Source organism: Galeopterus variegatus, unplaced genomic scaffold (genome assembly GCF_000696425.1).
Source record: "Galeopterus variegatus unplaced genomic scaffold, G_variegatus-3.0.2 Scaffold30, whole genome shotgun sequence".
Classification (NCBI taxonomy): Eukaryota; Metazoa; Chordata; class Mammalia; order Dermoptera; family Cynocephalidae; genus Galeopterus; species Galeopterus variegatus.
Window position 1 is genome coordinate 449,360 of NW_007726141.1, and position 22,808 is coordinate 472,167.

General features: G+C 33.8%; 1 protein-coding gene across 1 annotated transcript in view; it reads left to right on the plus strand.

Annotated features, from left to right (window-relative positions):
* The window catches only part of SEMA3C (sema domain, immunoglobulin domain (Ig), short basic domain, secreted, (semaphorin) 3C), a 159,379-nt gene that overhangs the window by 130,543 nt on the left and 6,028 nt on the right, over window positions 1–22,808 (plus strand). The window contains exons 13-16 of the mRNA XM_008569975.1: window positions 9,020–9,108; window positions 12,726–12,767; window positions 15,998–16,155; window positions 21,955–22,022. Of these exons, the coding sequence (XP_008568197.1) occupies window positions 9,020–9,108; window positions 12,726–12,767; window positions 15,998–16,155; window positions 21,955–22,022 (357 nt within the window). The remainder of the gene's footprint in view (window positions 1–9,019; window positions 9,109–12,725; window positions 12,768–15,997; window positions 16,156–21,954; window positions 22,023–22,808) is intronic.

Here is a 22,808-nt window from a genome sequence, read left to right on the forward strand (position 1 = left end):
ATCATACATACCTATGGTATATATATATATATGTATCATAAATATAAGTACAAGTATGTCTGTGTAATTAATAAATATTTTTGAATGCCTATTATGTGTCCTGATACTTCCTATTACTAGTTATAAACAGGGAACAAGACACATAAGTTCCTCTCATAGATCTCAGATTCTTGTGGGAGGAAACAGACAATGAACAATGTGCATGTAATTATTTTACACTATTACCTTACTTTGAGTACATACCATATTAGGAAAAGCTGAAAGCAAAAACAAACAAACAAAAAATAAAGGTTTATTGACAGATCATAGATGAGTCTGTGGGCAATATGTGGAAGGCATTTATTTTTTAGACGTTATAGATAAAAATAAAGCACTGGAATATAAGAAGAATAAATAAATAATTTATGTAACAGGAGAAGGGGGGAAATAATGGGGGACAATTTCAGACCATGGAGAGTAAAAATAGTTATACTATTTTATAATAGCTTACAAGGAAATTTCACAAAGGCTCTCTCTGATCTTGAACAGCGTTGTCAGGTATGTAAGGCAAATACTATATCCACATTTTATAGAAACAAAAAGGATTACAGGAGGCAGGTTTTGCTCAAGTTTATGCCATTTGCAAGTGCAAAATCAGAATGAATAAAGTAGCAACAGAGAGGAAACGATTGCAGGTTCAGAGGAAGTGGGTGTGTATATTTTTTTTCTTTGAAATTTACTCAACAATGTTGAAAGAAATGCCATGAATTGGGCTTCTAATGAGCAATGGTTATCTGCTCCTGAGAGGTAACTGCACAGAACCATCACAGAGCACAGTCACTCACATACATAGTGAGAAGCATAGAGGGGAACAGTACTAATTTGCTGTACACCTTCTAACATCACTGCTGTTTGGAAGACACAATAGTGGTGTCCTGAATTAGTAGAATAGTTTTAGTAGGTCTGCATTTGAGGATTTACACTCTTATTTTAGTAAAAACAGGAAAATTATTTCATTCTATACCTTTATTTAACTATATCTCTTAAATTATTCTTAATATTTATTGCCCAAGTTACATATGCTTACTGTAAAATAAATATAGAAAATAAACAACAAAAAAGGAAGACATCGGGGCCGGCCCGGTGGCGCACTGGATAAGTGCGCTCCCGCCGAGGGTTCGGATCCCACATACAGACCGGTTCCCGCTCACTGGCTGAGCGAGGTGCGGGAGCAACACCGAGGGTTGCAATCCCGTTGCCGGTCCCCGGTCCGGTACGGGGGCAACACTGAGGGTTGCGATCCGTTGCCGGACACGGAAAAAGACAAAAGACAAAAAAAAAAAAAAAAGGAAGACATCAATTGTAGTTTACTCCCTTATTTGAAACCGAATGTGTTTCAGAATTCAGAAGTATTTGCATAGGAAAAGGTAATGTGTGCATATATATTAGACAAAATGACTTTTAGAACCTTGGACCACATCCCATAATAATATAATACACAATACTGTTTCTTCAGTGAAACATAGAAATCTTCAAACCAAGTGTAATAAATAAAGATCATAAATAGCTTCAAGTCAGTGCAGGTCAGGATTTATGACCAAATTAGTTCAAGTCAGAACAGGTTTTGCCACCAAAGGAATTAAAAAAATAATAAAAAGTTTGAGTTTTAGAATTGCTAATAAAAATAATGAACCTGCATTAAAAATAGAGTGTAACCCCCTACTCATATACAGGTTTTATACTATAAATATTGATTTTTTAACACTCTGTAAGATATCACAAATAGCTCTGTTTGGGTTTTTTGTTGTCGTTGTTAGGGGAATTACTTTTATTTTACTGTCACATAAGATTCTCAGAAATGTCATTGCTTATATGTTTATTTTTTATTAAGGGAGATTTATTGGTTCACAAAACTGAAAAGTGAAATGGTAGGGTGGGTTTTAGTTGTGGTTTGACTGGGCTCCAGCTGCTGTCTTTGGAGTTGAGCAGGGGTCAGCTTTGTCCTCATGTCAGCTTTTATCATGTTCCCAAGTGTCAACAGTAGTTATGAAACTTATATCCGCAAATTAGTCAGCCCCAACAGAAAGAGGGTTTTTGTTATTCCTTCCTATAGATCTAAATTTGCACTATGTACTATTTCTCCTCAGATTCAAAGGCATCCTTTAGCATTTTTCACATGCAGGAGGTCTGCAGGCGACAAATTCCCCCAGCTTTTATTTATCTAAAAATGGTTGTTTTCATCTTCATTTTTAAAGAGTATTTTAAGTGGATAATGAATTCTGGGTTCACTTTTTTTTCCTTTAGCATTTAAGAAAAAGTTATTTCATTATCTTCTTGCCTCATTTGTTTCTCATAAAAAGTCACCAATAATTATATTCCTTGTTACCATGACTTAGTGTCTTTTTTCTCTTGCTGCTTTCAAGGTCTTTTTCTCTATCTTTCATTTTTAGCAATTTACCTATAGTATGTAAAGGTTTGACTGTTTTCATATTTGTTCAAGTTTGTTCTTGATGAAGTTTTGATCTGTAATATAATATTTCTCATTAAATTTGGGAAATTTTCAGCCATAATTTCTTCAATATTTTTTCTTCCCCCATCTCTCTCTATTCTCCTTTTGAAACTCTAATTACACATGTGTTAGACCATTTGATCATATCACACAAGCCCAAAAAAGTCTATTAACTCTCTTCAATCTTTTTTCTCTCTGTTCTTCCAAATACGTAAGTCCCATTAATGTCTTCACGTTTCTTGACTCTTGTTTCAACTCCAGCTTCCCAATCTGTTATTAAGTTCATGGAGTTAATATTTTATTTTAGTTATTATAATTTTAGTTCTAAATTTTCCATTTTTTATAGTTTTTTTTCTTTGCTGAGTTTCCCTGTCTGTTCACTCATTAAGACCATGTTTTTCTTTAGTTTTTGAGCATATTTCCTTTTAATTCTTTGAATATATTTTTATTAGCTATAACTGCTTTAAAATTATTTGCTAAATCCAACATCTGCGTTATCTTGACTTTGTTATTCTTCTTGACTCTTGATCATATTTTTTTCTTTTTTATGTATAATGAATTTCATTGTTGAATACTAGACATTACGAATAATGCCTTGGATTTGGATTCTGTTATTCTTCTGAATAGTGTTAATGCTTATTACAGCAAGCAATTATTTGCTGGTCACCTTGAACTTATTTGGTTTTGTTTTACTGTGTTAGGATGTATATGCTCAAGGTAAATCACTCCAGTTTTGCAGGACTCAAACTCCAAACTCTCTTGCTTCCATGTATTATCAGGTCTTGGATATAGGTTTTGTTATGGCATGTGTAAACTAGGACTTACACTAGAATGTGGCACTTACTCTTAAAGGCTCAGCCTTTCTTGTGTCAGCTGGATGCCAGGAGTTTTAACAAGGTGTTAATGAGATGTGAATGAGGCCGGAACTCCAACTTCACTCAGCATTGCCCTTCTCCAGAACTGCTGAACCTATAATTTATGTGTTTCATTTCCCAATGGCAGCTGCAATCTGTTAAGCCTCTGGTGGTCTCATCCTACAAATATATAGTCCAAGACTCAGACACCGACTCACAGGGTGTTTCCACATAGATTTCTGAAATCCCCTTTTTGGACAGCTCACTCTCTCTGAAACTCTGTGCCATCAAATTCATTTTCTTCTGCTGCCCCCAGTTTTTATATCTGCCACCTCATCTCAGTGAGACCACCATGCTCTATTTGGACACAAGCTCTGTGAACCTCTGTTAGGAAATTGTTCCCAGACAGAAAGTGAGGTGATAACAAAGATTGGTTTGTGAGTATCCTTTTTTTAGTCATGCTCTGCCTGCTATCCATTACCTAAAAACAATTCCCTCATACAGTTTGTTTAGTTTTATTGTTGTTTACTACAGGAGTCCTCTAGTATCAGTTACACCGTCATGGTCAATGGCCATATTGCCCTCCAGAACAATTTTTCTCATTACATTTCTACCATAAGTGTTTGAAAATCTCTATTACTTATATCCATGCCAACTCTAGGTTTCATCATTCATTTTAATGTTTTCAGATTGAATTTTATTTATGTAATTTCATAAATCAAATATGTATACATAAATCATATACGTATACTAACATTTAATGGGTACTTTCCCAGATTATGTTGGTACATTACAAATAAGTCAATAATTTTATGTATTAGTAGAAAATGTGTTATTTTATCTAAACTTAGAGAGAAATGAAAACTTTAACAGATTTATGTAAAAATAATTTGGTAGCTTCCTTTTTGATAAATATACGCAACTACCAAGAAATGAAATAGGTTAAGAATTATTTTGTCTCTCATGATTCTCAAATGTTTGAGCAGACATGTTTCTTCTGTAAAAGCTTATTTAATATGCAGCACTTCCAAAAATTGTAAGTCTGTGGTCTGATGTGGGAAATAGCATCTGTATTTTTAGTAAACAACCTAGGTGACTTTCAGTGAGGTAATCTCAAAGCCACACTTTGAGAAACTATTCATATAATTGAACATGATTCTAGGTGCTAAGGAGCCAAGTTAAATTAATGGTAACAGCACATAAACTTGAAAGTCACTGAGTACCATATGTTTCCCACAATGCAGACAAGTATTGTATCTTTCTGAAAGGTTCTGCCATAAAGAAACCTGTTTAAATTAGGGTTTTAGTGAACTCAGGACTTTCACATTTATATGACCCTACAACTCTTCAGCATCAACACACTTTGAATGATTCTGATTAGACAGCTTTTGTTGATACTGCCTTTCCAAGGGCTCCCCTCAAGTAGAGACACTTGAGATGCCATTGATGACCAGTGGGGGCTCTGACCAAGAGCCCCAAGGGCTGAAGCTCTAGGGGTCAACATCGCAGCTCTTCAATTACCTATTTTAAGCTCACCACTTGAAAAACCGCTGAATGTGAGAAACTGTGCTAAATGACCTAGTTTACAAATATTTTAAATTTGCCTAACCGGGGCACATGCATGAGTAGAATTGCCACCTCTTAAAAGTAGATTCAGTTAACTACTAATAAAGATCTTGAAAGCTCCTGATTCGATTTTATTCTCAAAGTTTAAAAATCACTATTAAAAGAATGTAGTATCAGGTCAATAACAGGGAAATGGAATCTATTAGGAATGGGTGCTTTAACTAACATAAAATATATCAACTGGTCAGATCTAATTATAGAAACTAACAGCATAACATGTCTAGTCATACTTCTTTCATATCTACAAAGCTTTCATTTGCCAAACAAAGATTTTGCAGTTTTTATTTTCTGGCTTTAAAATTATGTTTCTTTATTTTAATAAACAAGCTGATTCAGAAAATTATAATAATGGAATAATTGCCATTTAATAAATGTGGTGATTTTATCTTTCATAATACTGATTTTAATTAATAAATACTAGAACCAATTCATATATAAAATTTACCTTTAAAGTCATGCACTGGTTAGCCTATGTGACATTTAGGGGCACTATGGCAAAGACAGAGATAAAGGAGGAAAGGGTTGAGTATTTGACTTTGAGATTTTTACATGTGTCTTTACAAAAATGAATAAGTTTGTTTCTTAGGTGGTACAAATTGCTATTTATTACCTACACATAGAATCACAGAATTTGACTTTGGGATTTGTACATGTGTCTTTACAAAAATGAATAAGGTTGTCTCTTAGCTGGTACAAATTGCTATTTATTACCTACACACAGAGTCAGCACTGGCTACATAATTTTTCAGGGCATAGTCCAAAATGAGAATTCAGGGTTTCTTGTTAAAAAATTATTGAGTTTCAAGGAGGTAACAGCAGAACATTAAATCGGACATGGCACCCTTCTGAGCACAGGAACTTGTGTGACTGACTGTGCAGATCATACACCCATGAAGCTGGCACTGACTAGATTACTTTTATAGGTTAGCAACCAGGGGAAAGGGTCTAATGAGATCTGATTGAGGCAGTGTTCCCCCAGATCCCTAGGCGACCAGAAGCCCATTGGCAAGGAGACAGTTTGGCACATTGGTTTCCAGGGAAACCCTCAAAGGACTGTAGTTTAAATAAGACCCATGAGATAGATATACAAATAATGATTCAAATGACCTACTGGGTAAAGAGCTATGTTTCACTTCTTTGAGACAGCCGACACTTTCTGTAAGCTGATCTGTTGGCTGGAGACAATGGAAAGGTTTAAGGATTGTATTGTTATGCTCCCTCATACTAGAAAGAAAAAAAAAATTCCTGGATAGTATAAAATATATAAGGCAGGAAGAAAGCTTATCTGGGGAATTTTCTTTAAAGATTTAATCAAACAAAAGAAAATTAAAACCATGAATATGGGTTGATGAGTCTACTCTGTTATCTTTGTGCACAGGTTTACATCATGCAAATAACTTCTAAGATCTGTCTTGCTTATTCACAAAATGCTTTAATGTATTCAGGGTATCTCTGTTATTCACAAATGAAGAAATTGAGGTTCAGTAAAAGATAGTGATGGCAAAATGTCAAAAGTTTAGTAATTGGTTGAGCTAGAACTAAAAAGTAATTCCACTTATTGAGGTGTACTATGTGCCAGACACTATGCTAAGCAATTTCCATGCATTATTTGTTTAATTTTTATTAGTCAGAACTCTTTCAACTGAAAGAGACCACATACCTTACTCAAACTAGTTAAAATAATTGTTTTCTTTGTTTAACTGAAAAGTCCGGAAGGCAGCCTCAGAGAGCTGAATTTGTGCTAAAATGATGTTGTCAGGAACTTATTGCACCATCTTTCAGTTTTTCTTTCCTCTGAATTATTTATTCTCAAATAGAATATCTGCATATGGTAACAAGGATGGCTCCAGCATCTCCAGATTTACAAGGCTTTAACACTCATGATCTCAGAAAGAAAGATACACCCACTTACCTAATTCCCAGGGAGGACAGGGCCCTGACTTGCTTCTAGGCCCACTCCTGTGTGAATCACATGGCAGAGGGATGCTCTTATTGGACAGCCTAAGTCACATGGTTCTCCCCGGAGCTGGAAGAGACTTAAGCCATTCCTTAGCCATGTAGACTGAGAATGAGGGAGGTGTTATTTCCAAAAGGTGTCTCAGGATGTTATTACGAAAAGAAGGGGAAGTGACTCTATGTAGGCTTTAGTAACAGATACCTATTACAAAAGCTATTGTTGTTATTTACATTTTACATACAATCAAATTGAAGATTAAAGAAAAAAAGTGACTGTTTCATGGTAGGCATGATTCCTTCCCAAGGATATGAAAGCAATATCCCAATTCTGCAGAACAATAAAAAGGATTTATAGTTGTTAGTACATTTAAAGAATACCATTCTTAACACCCACCAGAAGGAAGGCATTTGATAACTATATTATCATCTTCAAACAAAAGGGTACAGACAGGGCTTTCTGTAGACATCAGTAATTGGAAGTTTTATGGCCATTCTGGAATGCATATCTCTCAATGACTGTTTAATGGGAACACACTTACTACTCAAAAAAACCATAAATTCTAGACCATGAACTCTTGAGTCTTATGCCTATTTATCTTTGCATCAGTGCTGCCTGACTCACTAAAGTCACTCAATAATTTCCCTTTGAATCAATGGGTAAAAAAAATTGATGGGAGACAACCCAAGTCTACTTATTTACTTAGTAGTGAATGATACAAACTAAGGATACCTCAAAAATATTTTCTATGTAAGGAACTGATCATTACCAGCAAAGCAAATGATAACTAAAATAAGAAAAAGGCAATAAATAAAATTGTTGTTTTGGCTTTTATTGCATATGAGTCAAAAGCAGGGTTTGCATTAGTTTTTATTAGCTCATTTTTATAGCTCTTCATGTAATATTTTACAAATGGTATAAAGTATGTTTGTTGCAGGTCCTTTCAGAAGAAAATGATGATTTGTGTAAAATTTTGTTCTCACAGTAAGTTATAATCTTATGTAAAAATGGAGCCAGTTGTCTCATTTGAGACAATTATTTTCAGTGCTGATAGTTTTATCTTTGGGAACCTTTGTAGTCAGAATTACCAAATTACTCACAAATTTGCTTTAATTTCACATTGCTAAATCTCAACAAGTTTCTTTTAAACCTAAAATTTGTGGGATTTGTATGTAAAATTTACGGGATCTATGTACACATGCGTACATAGAAAATGCTTATGAAACTATATGAGACTATCTTAATTATAAATCTTGATATAAACAATATTTTCTGTATGTCTTACATTTGTTTGGGTTCTCTATTTTTGGCAATCTCCAATTGAGTAAATTTTTTAATTTTCATTAATTTATTTGACCCACATAATTTCAAAATTTGCCCTACACTCTAAGAATATCCAAAGAAACATATCACCAAATGATTAAAAAAAAGTGAAAACAGTCGAATTATTCTATGAATAGGTGTCCACACCTGAAATAAAATCAGTTTTGTTTCTTCTTTGAACATTATTTTGAATTGTAAGTGAAATGTCTTACCATGTCCAAATTATCTCATAGCTCATTTGATAGAAATCAAAATGTCAGTTTTCCTGTACTAGCAATGTATAGTACAATTACTATATAAATATATTTGTAGTTGTCTTTCTTCAGATAATGAAATCATTATGTGTCCATGTTAACAAAACAACGGGAGTGTCACTTTATAATGTTGGTTTGGAGGAGTCATAATATTAAGAACCAAACTTAAAGTTATGTATTATATTTCAAGAATACACACTTGGTTCAGAACTTTTGACTTAAGACCTTTGGACATTCTTTCCTTCTCTCATAGTTATGACTACACCAAAAATGTGCAAAATATAATTTGTTTATATTAGTTCCTTTTGAATTGTATGTAATCTCAATTTCAACATATGATAATTGGAATAAATTCAGCTTATAGAACATGGTAATAGGTCAATATATACAATATATTTTTGATGACTCAATACTTAAATAAATAATATTCCAAGTTCTAAGTCAGTAGTTTTATGTCTAAATATCTTTCTTTTCTTTAAAAAAGTATTGCAACATCACATTGTTTCTTTCTTTAATACAGATCATGGTACTGTGCAAAAGGTTGTTGTGCTTCCTACTAACAGCTCTGTAAGTGGGGAGCTCATTCTGGAGGAGTTGGAAGTCTTCAAGGTTTGAACATCTCTTCTATTAATCTCAGAACATGCATGATGAATAAAATTCTTTAATCTCACAGACACTTGAAAAGAAATATATTTGATAAAAGATCAAGTAAATGAATGTTATAAATTTTTGAGGATAGAAAAATACAGATAGAACGAGAAATATGCTTTGTCTTTTTTTTTTCCTTTTTGTCTTTTTTTCGTGACCTGTAACGGGATCGCAACCCTCAGTGTCGCGCCCGCACCGTGCTCAACCAGTGAGCGGACCGGTCTCTACATGGGATCCGAACCCTCAGCGGGAGTGCCTCCGCGCTCCCAAGCGCCGCACTCTACCGAGTGCGCCACCGGGCCAACCCCTAGAACGAGAAATATGCTTTGTCTTTTTTTTTTCCTTTTTGTCTTTTTTTCGTGACCTGTAACGGGATCGCAACCCTCAGTGTCGCGCCCGCACCGTGCTCAACCAGTGAGCGGACCGGTCTCTACATGGGATCCGAACCCTCAGCGGGAGTGCCTCCGCGCTCCCAAGCGCCGCACTCTACCGAGTGCGCCACCGGGCCAACCCCTAGAACGAGAAATATAGAACAAATATTTTGGTGAAGTATTTTCTTACATTTCAAGTTATCTTAGCATAAAAGGATTAGTTTTTTTTTTTCAGTTATCATCACAACTTGATGATTTTGCTCATCATTATTTTTAAAAAATTAGTCTTAGTGGTCAAGGTCTAGAAGATTTTACATGAAAGGGCTTTTATCATTTGCTTTGCACATCACTGAAACCCAAATGCTTTCATATGATGATGGTTAGATAAGCTTTCTCATACTTTTTTAGCCAGTAATTTAAGATAAACTGTTTTGTTTTCTCTTGTTTTATTGCTTTTAATTCAAATGTCACCCTAGTTAAATAAAACAAATGTCTCTTTATTACTCAAAACTTCCTATTCTATCAGAACTTGAGATTTTATTATATTATATTATTCTCTATGTCCTCAAATATGGGATTAAAAGAAGAAAAGCAAACAAACAAACAAAACCCCAAAAACAAAATACAGCAAAAAAGGTACACAAAGGATAGTTCAGTCCTGTAAGATCTCACTTGATGAGGACAGAGTGCCTGTTTTTATAGCTGTGAGCCAGGAGAGGAGATTTGTGGCATCCTGCCATGCCCCTCCCTGCTTCCAGTGTCGTCAGTGGTCACTGTGGTTCAAGTGGTCCTTTTCTTCTGCTTTTGGAAAGATGGGTGAAGCACAGCAGAGGAGCTATTAGAATTGCAAAGAAACTTTGGCATGGAATCAATCCTGCTGCAGACCACTATTTCCAGCTAAACCAATTAGGAAACAATGGCTCAGGGACAACAAAAGACCAGAGTCAGCCTATAACTGAGTAAAAGTAGAGCTTCAGAACTCCCAGGAATTGACTATTGCTAGTCCCGCAAGTTGCTTTGCTTAGTTGAGTGGACTCAGAATGTATTGACTCATTAATATACATTCCCACGGTCACCAAAAATATGGAATTTATAAGCATATAGATGGTTAAGATGTTAGATGTTGCTAGTAAATTTTCAACATAAAGAAATATATAAAACAATCAAATCAAATATGAAATCTGGGAAACTGGCAAATTTTCCAATATGTTATTAAATTTATAATTTTTAATGCTAGACTCACTTTGGCGTAAGTTTCTTTGTGATTGGTACATTAAAATTATGCTCATAAAATAATGTTAGCTATATTCAGTGCTTTTTTCATGCCTTGTTTTGTAAAGAAATTTATTGTTTTACTAGATTAGCTCAAATCACATTATATATAAAATATTTTTTTCTCATTGAATTCAATAGGGACAACTCTGCTGCCCAAAGTAATATAAATAAAGTGCCATATCCTGGAGTTTTCTTGAAGATAGCAAAAATGTCATATTGCAGCACTTCATTTTTAATACTGAAATATCTTTTTTTGATTATCAGGAAATGTTAATTAAGTGAGATTGACACAAACCCAAACATATATGTTACAGAAAGTTCTTAAAGAAATGTGAGTTATTCTGATCATGTGCTAACTACTTATAGTCTGTTATATGAGTTATGCTGTTATCATCATGAAAAATAAACTCTCAGTGGAAAAATAGAGTCAGTCAAAATGCATGTGGATGTCAGCCCAAGAGAGAGACTAAAAAACGTTTGCGTTTTCTTACTGCTACGTGTGCCAGTGATTGATATGTCTAAATCAGGAGACAGTTACCGAATACAGTGACTGTCTGCAGCATGGTGTTTGTGTCACATTTTCTGAAATGAGGTAAAAATAATTGGGTGTGTACGATACACTGTGATGTGCACGTGAGGAAATAATGCATTTAAACTGAAAAAATTTCTTAGCTAAGCATCACACTGATATACTGCAGAAAGCTCAATGTAACTTTTAAAAACCAAGCTCTTTATTGTACAGTGCAAGACCATAATCTCTTCCTTTAGTCCTCTGTTCATATTTTCTGAAAATAAGTCTAGTTTCCCTACAGTTAAACTTAGATTGGAAGTACAACTATTAGTAGTTGCCTAGGTGGTTTAAGTTGCAACATTTCTCTCTGTGTGTGTGTGTGTGTGTGTGTTTATAAGGGATGATCAAAAATTGTTGCAATTGAGAATTACAGATATCACTGTTTTCTCTTTTTAAATGTTCATAAGTACATGGAACTCCAAAACTCAAAATGACTGTGGGTCCACTTGATTTTGAGAGCTTGCTCTCACTTGAATTACTCAAATAAAACTTAAGGAATCTTCATCAGGTTATCAGAAGTCTAATTGTTAATCATTAAAAGGAACTAATAATGTTTAAGAAGTTATGAATACATTGATTTTCAAAAGGATTACTATTTTAGAAAATTCTTAGGTCCTTTCACTCACATTTATCAAAAGATCTTTTCTAACAATATTTCTTTGTCTGCAACAATGAGAATTAATTAGTATGGTTAAGCCTAATATATCTTTCCAAAACAACACTTGGCAGGTGAACAATAGTGTCTTATGCAAAGTACTGTGTTATGGAGGAATCAGATGGGTATGATTCCACAGCCTCCCCCATCTGACTACCTAGATCCAATCCTGAACTATTCATTGGATTCAATAGTCCAAGATATATTTTTTTCAATCATCTCATATTTCCCAAATTTCCTGTCAAATTTTTATTTATTTCTAATTCACATATTGACAGAGTTGTTATAATTACTATTTTTTTTTTCCTTTTTGTCTTTTTTACTGACCGACAACGGATCGCAACCCTGGGCGTTGTGCCCGCACCTCGCTCAGCCAGTGAGCGGGAACCGGTCTCCACATGGGATCCGAACCCTCGGTGGGAGCTCCGCCGCGCTCCCAAGCGGCACACTCTCCAGTGCGCCACCGGGCCGGCCCAATTACTATTTTTTTTACTTGACACATATATTTGTATGAAAAATCTATCCTTAGTCCCAAAGAGGGAAATGTACTTCATAGACAAGTATATGCACATATACTTCCAAAGTATGTGTGAATGAAGAGAAAAATGATAATTTCTTCAGTTTTAACAGAAAAGAAAAATTTTGATTGTAAAATCCTTTTTAAGGATCATTCAAGCAACTAACATGATGTTCTCTAATCTTTTAGAATCATGCTCCTATAACAACAATGAAAATTTCATCCAAAAAGGTAAAAACTAACCCATTTTTATGTTCTTTGTATATTAAAATGTTTTGCTATTATGAAAAAAATATATATTTTATAATTTCTGAGAAATTAATTTTAGTATTAACAAAATAATACTGTTTAAAGTACACCACAAAGATCACCTTTAATTTTAATGTAAAATTTACTAGCTATTTGTAAGAGACTGAATAGGCTTATTTTTGTAAAAAAAGCAGTCAGAGCAGAACATATATACAGCAAGATATTTCAATGTTTTGTATATCCTATATCCTCAAATATTACAGTAGATGAAGCCAACAAAAATACTAGTAATCTTTCTCAAGGAAGAATCTAGCATAATGTTTGGGCTTCTATAACATCACAACATTCTCAGGAGCTTGGAATGAGTAATTAATCCTCTTTGGAGTTCTTGCTGCTGTCACATGTTTGAAATGTTCAATGCATTCTTGTGTGCTTATTTTTAAGGAAATGCTATTTCCTAGGTTTATACATGTCATCAAAAACAAACAAGCAAGCAAACAAACAAACAAACAAACAAAAACCCTTCAAGTTCCAAATCAAAGGGCTCAGGATTTGGGAAAGAAATGTTGATTTCTTCTATAATTATCAGAAATCTAATTAATCTTCTAATTCATGCCTGCACATGCAAATATACAATGAACATGGAAATGAAAAGCTCAATTCCAATCTGTACATGTGCAAAACCTTTCCAGCCCCCAAAGTTGTTATCTTAAAACAAAAATTTTAAGGGGAGGAGTAACATGGTCAAAATGGAATTGGCTTCAAAATAGGATTGTCATTAATTTGAATCTCACCCTGACCATAAAGTACAGACAAATCATTTAACTTCTCTGACCCGAGTTTCTACAGCTGCATCTTAATGCTTTTCTCACAAATGAGTTAATTTATAGAAATTGCCTAAAATAAAGTGGGTCCCTGGCAAGTGCTATTCTTAAGAGCCTGAGACTTATTTATCTTGGAATACAGAAAGAAAGGTTTTATGTGTTAGCACAACTGATTACATAATTTTAGTGCTCTTCACCATATTTATTTAGTCTGTTACAAATGCAGTAGTATTCCATAGTCAGTCCTGTGCTCTTTTCACTTGACTAAATTTTATGAGGATAAACAAATAAGATACAATGGAGCTAAAGCTCTCATCTGTAAAAATGTTTGTATGGTGCATAACAAACATTTTCCCAAGTAACATGAAGCCATTCGTCATTTTGCCTAATGTCCTAGGGAGCTGATCCCAAGTCAGAATTGTCTTTGAAGTCAGCAGGGAAGCCCTTTGTTTACAGTAGTTTAATGGAAAGAAAAATTATCAGAGCAAAATTCTAAATGAACACAAAGCCGTTTGTGTGCCATAGTAGTCCTTTATACAATTACAAGTTTTACTCTATTTATAGTTCACATATTATGTCTGTTTTCAACACCCCACACTGTAGATAATTTAAAATATTTCATTAAAACAATTAGATTCAGGGCAGGGGTAATTATTTGACTTTTTGGAATTTATTTGCACAACTGCATACTGCATTATATTTTCAGTGTGAGAAGTCTACAAATTATTAAAGACATCTTATTTATTTAAATAACATGAATTTTGTACCTTTTGTAGTGCTCAAACTATTTTGTTATCCATTTTATGCTCCTTTATTTTTTAAATTTATTCTTGTATTCCATGTAACATAAAATAGTTGGATTTATAAAAAGATACTATCTAGAATGAAACTACCTTTGTCCTTTCCTCAAATAAACTAGTATCCTTAAAATATTTTAATGAAGCTGATATATTCACTATGTTATTCATTAATTTACTCAATAAACACTTATTTCAAATGTCTGTAGACAAATGGTTATTGTCAAAACATGCCATTGTTTTCTTATAGTTTGAATGTCTCAATTGAAGATCAATTGATTTCAGCACAATTTCTGAAAAACCAATTAATCTGAATAAAATAATTACATTAGACATAATATAGTGTAGTGAGATGTGATTAAAGTGATTGATTAGAACTGAAAACGTAGATTGGTAGTTTGTTAAAAGTATTTTACTCTACTGTTACCATTAATTAATATTCACTGAGCACTTACAAGCCAGAAACTATTCCAAGTGTTTTATGTGGAGGTAGCCTTTACAACATTTATTTCTTGCAAAAACTCTATAAGGCAAGTACTTTATTGTCCCAATTTTACCAGTGAGGAAGCTGAGATTCAGAAAAGTTACACAGCAAATTTGTGGCTGAGCTGAGATTTGAGTCTCAGACCAGGAAGTCTGCCTCCAGAGCTCCAGAGCCTGGTGGACTAATGGTGTGCCCACAGACTTAATTTTTAAATGAATATGTATGTAAGGGGGGGTGTATCTTGTACATGCTCCCTCACATCCTCATCTATTCAAGTTCTAGCTTAAAGATTTTATGCTAACTTGAATTATGTAATGTCAGTCCTTTGGAAAATAGGAAGTGTCAATTAAAGACTCGTTCCTTCAACTCCTGGGAACCATCTTATCCACAGCTAAAGGAATTGGAGCAGCATCTTAAGAAGCTCATGACATTCTACAAATGAAGGAGGATAAAATCTTTATTCATGACTTCCTTAGGGTGATGAAGATCACTGGATCATGCAGAAATTTTAAGACACATTTCAATATCAATACTGATATTCTTCTAAATAATTTTAAAATAGATTTAAAGAGTAATATGCCACTTTCAAAGGCATGTGACCAAAATGTTCTTTCATTTTATCTAATACTTACTATCTACTATTTTTTCTTCTAAATTTAAAATGCCCTTTATTTTAAACATGACTTTTTCAAGTTTGCAAAGTAATGTGTTGCCAGACTTGAAAAATAAGAAAGCTTCCTTCTGCTTTGCTAGGAGACAGCATTCAAAGAAAAAAGAAAACATCATAATTTAAGTCTGTAGTATATTAGCTTGAATCTGAGAGAACAATGAATCCCAATGTCTAAAACACATTACCATTCTACATGGTGCTCTGAGGTTTTTTCTTTTTTTTTTTTTTATTCCTTTAACAGGAAAGTGGTAATGTTATAGGCGTATTAACATAGGAAAAGTCTATTTATTTTGGCTTTATACCATTCTATGCTTTGCTTCACATTTTTAATGTTTCAAAATGATTCCAAGGGTTTGTGGGCGTATATTGTAATATGTTCCTGCTGAAAGTCTTCTTTTAACTTCTACATCTGAAATAAATCATCATTCCTCTAATAGCAACAGTTATATGTGAGCTCCAACGAGGGGGTCTCCCAAGTGTCTCTGCACCGCTGCCACATCTACGGTACAGCCTGTGCTGACTGCTGCCTGGCAAGGGACCCTTACTGCGCCTGGGATGGACATTCTTGCTCTAGGTTCTACCCAACTGGAAAGCGGTGAGTACTAAACATTCAGCTGAAAATCAAAATCATATCACCGGACAGCACAGAAGAAGTCTTCCACATCATGAGAATCAGTTCCATTGCTGTGTTCATACAAAATGACACTAAAATTATTAGCTATGTTTAGCGCCACATAGTCTTTGAATAAAGAACATGGCTATGCTTTATAACTTGAGACTCTCAAAGATATGGGTAACTACATAGTACAGTACTTTGGAAAGATTCCTTTTTCCTTTAAAAGCTCCTCTGTAACAACCCCCTCCTCCAACAACCCATCAGATATTTCAAGCAGCATTTAGCTTTTATTTCACATTACCTAATTTATGGCTTTTTTTTTGTTTGTTTTGTATGCTTAATTCCTCCTTCCTAGGTTTTCGATACACTGCTTAATTATCTTATAATCAAATGCTTGTCCTAGTTCAAGCTACTAGAGTATTATTCCAGTATGGGTCCCCTAATTTGCTTTCAAAACCTTGATGGTTAGGCTTTACTATTACAATGGTGAATGTGTGATGGCTTGTTAGGTTAAGACAAAAAGGCAGTCTGAGGCAGGGCACCTTTCATCCAAGCAAAGACTTAGGCAGAAAACTCTGCACCAGCTTGCACCAAGTAGGAAGGGACCACCAATAGAGAAATTAATTAAGAACAAAGAATATGAAGAATTCAGGGTTGGCCAAGGTCATAACTATTTTCAGTCAGATCATGATATGGATCATAATGGGTGACAGAGGAAAACCTATAAAAATTAGGGTCAGCAGGAGGGAGCAAATAGTAGCAGCCATGAAGAACAATAATCTTCCAAAGAGAGCATTGGGGTGATGGTGTTTCATAGCTTTTATTCTCTGTAATGGATACATGCCTTTAAGGACTTTGACGGATTAAAACAACCTTAGCACTTCCACATTCCAAGAGTATTCTGATCCTTTTATCCATTAGCTCAACGATTATTTATCATGGAACAAATATTTCCCAGGCATTTTTCTAGATACTAGGCATATAAAATGGAAAACAACAACAAAAGGGTAATAATCTCTGCCTTCAGGAATAATAAATTTTAGAAGGAGAAGGCAGAAAATAAATAAAAAGGAAAGCCTCTGGTATATCAAATCATGGTAAGGTCTATGAACCTTACAAAAACAGAGAAAGACATGTGGGAAGCAGGGATCTGCAATGTTAAATAGGTGGTCAGGGAGGGCTTCCTGGGGACATAATATTTGAACAAGGACCTGCATGCAATAAGGAATGGAGCCAAGGCATTTTCTGGGAGAATTACATTCCAGGAGTGTGCTGGGATTATTCACAAAGTAGCACCAAAGCTGATGTGGCTATACTGAAATGAGAAAAAGGAAGGGTGGGAAGAAATGAGGGCAGAATGTCAGATGACATAGGACTGTGTAAGTAATCAAAAGGCTTTTATTTAGAGTGAAATGGAAAATGAATGAGGGTTTTTGAGCACATGAATGATATTATTTGACTTTTGGTTTGAAATGATCACTGGTTGAATTTAGCTTGGATTTAAGAGGGGGTGGGTGGGGGCAGAGGTGGCAGAAGCTGCAAGACAAGAGGCTACCATAATAATCCAGGTGAGATATAATGGTGGCTCGCGCAGGCATGATAGAAGTCGAGGAGGTGGCAAAAAGTGTCCTGATTCTTAGAGCTCACAGAAGCTGTGGATGCTTTGGATGTGGGAGGTTAGAGAAATAGAGGAGTCAAAAATGACTCACTCATCAGAACTGAGCATTAGGACATATGTAGATGTAATTTCCTGAAAAAGGAAAGACTGTGGAAGAAGAAGGTTTGTAAGGAGAAAGATGATTCTAAGTTAATGGGTTAATGGTACCTATGAGATATTCAAGTAGAGATGTTGAGTACTTGGCTACAAATATGAATCTAGAGTATAGAGGAGTGGCCTGGGCTGAATCATTTGAGAGTCTTCTGTATTTACAGACATGGGAAATAAAAAGAACTTCCATTCCTTAAACCAGAAGTCTTTGGTATCTGTATTCAGAGATTCTGTGTTCTTCTATGTTATTTTAGGAGTTAGTCAGGAAGTCTTCTAATTTCTACATTAAATTTTGAGACCTTATTACCATGCGATTCTCCATCTTTGCACTGGGCTGGAGGTTTGAACCTGGATGCAAAGTGTGAAGGAAGTAAATTCCATCTGTAGTCTCAAATAAAGAATGATTTTTGTTGCAACTGTTGGTATTTTTTTGACCATATTTGTTTTGCACTCCCAAATAGGATAACAGTGATATTTAAAAATTATTACCATAACTGTTCATAAAGCAATATTTTTTCTTGATAAGAAGCTCTAAAATTAGCATTTCTAATACCTGGAATACAATCTTCAGTCTATTAACAGATTTAGTGCTTAAGAAAGCTGAAGCAGTATACTTACCAAGGATGAAAGGGATGTGGGGACCATAAGTGGAATCTTCCCATAGTCCTGTAGGTATACAAGCATTTATGTAAGGTGACGGAGTTAGAAACCAGTACTCATTTCCTGCAAAGACCTTGGCTTTGGCCATCAAGCATTTCTATTTAACAAACAAAGAACATTTCTCAAGTAAAATTCCATACTATATATAGACAAGCATTGCATATTTGAGATTTTTTTTTACATTTCAGATGTTATTGCTGAAATATAAGTTGGCTCATTTGTTTGCATATTCTTCCACCTGTTAAAAGCCCACTTATCCTTTCTGAGATGTGTACTTAAACACAGATTCTATAGTGAAGATCGCAAATCATGATCTTCATCATGTCTTTTTAATAATCAAAGAACTGAAACTATCCTGCAGTTCCTTAGTATTACATTATCATACCTGGTATTAAACCATGCATCACGTGTTGAGAAAGTCATAATTATTTAAAGAACTATCTTGATTATTAACAGCATCTTAATTCCACCATTAAGAGCCAGAAAATTATACAGATATATAATTATACACACACACAAACACACACACACAAGATGTGCCTGTACTTAATCATGTTCATCTCTGGTTAGCCTGCTAGAAATTTCATTAAAATATCTATACTATTTAAATTCTACAGATTATTTCCAAACATGGTTAAGCATATACCTATAGTTAGTGCAAAACACATTTTCTGAACGAATTAACTATTTCCTAAATTCTCATATGCAATATTTATTTTCTTTAGAGATTAAATGGTAATAATGAAAATGATTATTTGGAGTATATCCCATACTCATCTCCTTTAATAGTTTTAACTTACCTGGTTTTATTCTAATTGCACTATCAAACTGGGACAAAAGGATTACTTAGAAGAATTCATAGAAAAAACAAAGAAGTACAGCTATATTTGGAAATCAATGGAATCCATACTTTGACATCATAAAGTTGTTAAATATCACTGGCTGAGCAGTTTCTCTTTCTTTAAAGAACTCGGTCATAAACAATAAAGCATTTTTTCCCTTACACTCTCCCTCTCAAGTATCTTAAACATGTGTGCATTCATTTCAAATATTGCAATTTAGTATCTAATGTTATTTATTCTGGATTCACACATGTAGTTAGATACTGTAAGACAAAATAATCAGTTCAGTATTCAAGTAAATGTATTTTCTATACTAGAAGAAAATGATTTATTTGTTTATCCAAAGGAATTGACTATAATGGATGAAACACTGAAACCCTGAGCCAAATCCCAAATCCTCCATGAATATTATATTGCTCTGCTTACCAGCCTGCTTTTGCAATGCTATATGAATGGCTTAAAGGGAATTAGTACATAGAAAAGGCTCAGATGCCTGCCTTGCTGATCTCATCATTTAATGCAAACCATAATAACGTTTTTCTGTATTTGAATGTCTAGAAGCTGTGTGATACTATAAATTTAGATTGCCCAGCTTGAGAGTTTGTATGTATCAGTAAACCATTACATAGTGCTGATCACAGGACAATAAATTGTTTGAATGCTATTGCTTTCTAGATGGCTGAAAATGACCAGGTCAGCTATAAGAATCCTCATGTGGTACTCACACGGTATAATATATACACTCTCAAATTGGCTGGTAGTAAACAATGCTGTGACTTCAAAATACAACAAAAGCAATGCAGTGAAAACCTGATATGGGAACTTTTCTAGAATATAGTATTAATTATATAACCCAAGATAATAGTAACTAACACTTCCACTATGTTGTGTGTGGGATTGTATAGAAATATGTAATTGGATAAGGATCATGTAACTTTTCTAGGAAAAGGATACTTAAATGGCACAAAATTTTATACCTATAATTTCATAATAACATGTATACAACCTATTGTGTACATAAAGTAATAACTATTTTCTGTAATCCTAAAATAAGTTTATTTCATTATTAGTGACTTTTAGATTAATTTTGCTTTTGTTAATTTAATAATCACTGAGTGATTTTAATATTTCTGTTCTTTTTGCTGGATATTTTAATTTATCTTTAAGGGTAAAAATATTAAGAAAGCCTTAAAATTTAACCTAATTAAATGATATGCTCATTCATATATATTTTTTAGCACTGACAGTAAACATTCAATTTAGCTCTGTACTCCCAATATTTAAGAAGAGTACCCTTCCTTCTTGCTTATAGCAATATGCATATCCATGATGTGTTGCTCAGAGGATTTTAGTTGCTCTATTTTGACTTGTTATGCTATATAATACAATTGAAATTAAGGTAATACGTGAATCTAGTACTCGGGAAATTAAATAATTAGAATGCAAATAACTTAAAACTTTTATTTAAATGTAACTAAATTTTTGAAATGCTTAAGCTAATAACACATAACAATTAAATACAAAGAATGAAATTTGATTAGATCCTGGATAAACTTTTAAAAATCCATAACGGTTGTTTTGGAGACAACTAGGGAAATTTTAATGTAGAATGTGCATTAGATTATACTATTAAATAAATGTTAATATATTTAGTATGATAATGATATTGTTGTTAGGTAGAGAGATTACTTACTGTTGAAATATCCATGCTAAAGAATGTGAGGCTGAAGCATTATCGTATCTGCAACTTATTTTCTAATGGTTTTCATATATGTGCATACACAGTATATACATGATATATACTTACATATGAGAGAGGAAAGAATGTATGTGTCAAAATATAGCAATTAGTGAATCTAGGTATGACAGTAGTCATTGTACTCACATATCCACTTTTCTGTAGTCCTGAAATTTTTAAAAATAAAAAGTTGGGAAGAAAAGGCTTATTCTTGTAAATAAACCAACCATGTTACTTAACTTTGCATTAAATGTCCATGTTTTATTTCTGTATCACTCATTCCTGAAAAGTTTTATTATACATATCTAGAAAGCGTTAGAAAGCGTTGACTTTTGTAAGAAAAGTATGTTTATTTAAGAAAAAACTTTTGTTAAGAAAGAAAATGCTAGTGAGTTTATATTTTCGAGGTTATCATTTTAGAAAAATTTCGATCGATGTCTCTAAACTAAAAATTTACACTATTAATTATAGAACCTAGCATTTCCCCTGAGAAATGCATATAATAGAAGGGTCATAGCCATTCCAACACGAATAGTAGATGTGGAGGACCTGAATTTATTCAGATTGAAAAACGAAGATAAATACTCTATCATTGATACATTGAATGAGAAATGTCAGATAGCTTCATAAGATCATCAGACCGATTTTTTATATTTTTATGAAAGTTTATGCAAGCAAAAGGTTGTGAAGTTAAAAAATGCAATGTTTTAAATATGGTGTAATTAACAATGAGAATATGAAGTCACTTTTATGTATTTCCATGCTTGTAGAAGGAGCCGGAGACAAGACGTGAGACATGGAAATCCACTGACTCAATGCAGAGGATTTAATCTAAAAGGTATTAAAAGCAAGCAATGGTCAATATTGATAGGATGCTCCATATCACATTTCAGTAGGGGAAATATTATGATAGAAGTAAGCCTTTTATTTTAAAGAAAGACTCACTGTAAAAATTTTTGGTGTTCATGTATGGTATTACAAATTAAACATTATTTGTATATAGACTGAGAACAGTGAAAAACAAATGTCTGGGAACACGTGTACTTCAGGTATGTTATATGGTAGGTCTTTCACAGAGAGAGTAATTACAGATTTTCCCAGCTCTATTTTCTTTCTGGAAAAAAAATTACTTTTTAAAAGTTACCATTGAAAAACATATAGAACAGCACTTTTTATTGTAGTATATATACATAACATAAAATTCACTGTTTTAACTATGTTGAAGTTTATAGTTCTGTGGCATTAAATACATTCACATTGTTGTGTAACTATACCACCAACCATCTTCATATATTTTTCATCTTCCCAAACCAAAACTCTGTACTCATTAAATACTAACTAAACATTACCTCTTCTCTTCAGCCCTTGGCAACCACCATTCTACTTTCTTATGAATTTCACTATACTTGGTACCTCATAGAGTGAAATCATGCAATGTTTGTCCTTTTATGACTGGCTTATTTCACTTAGCATACTGTATTCAAGGTTTATCCATATTGTAACATGTGTCAGAATTTTCTTCCTGTTTAAGACTGAATAATATTCCACTGTATGTATATACCACATTTTCTTTCCCCATTCATTTGTCACTGGACACTTGAATTGCTTCCACCTTTGGGGCATA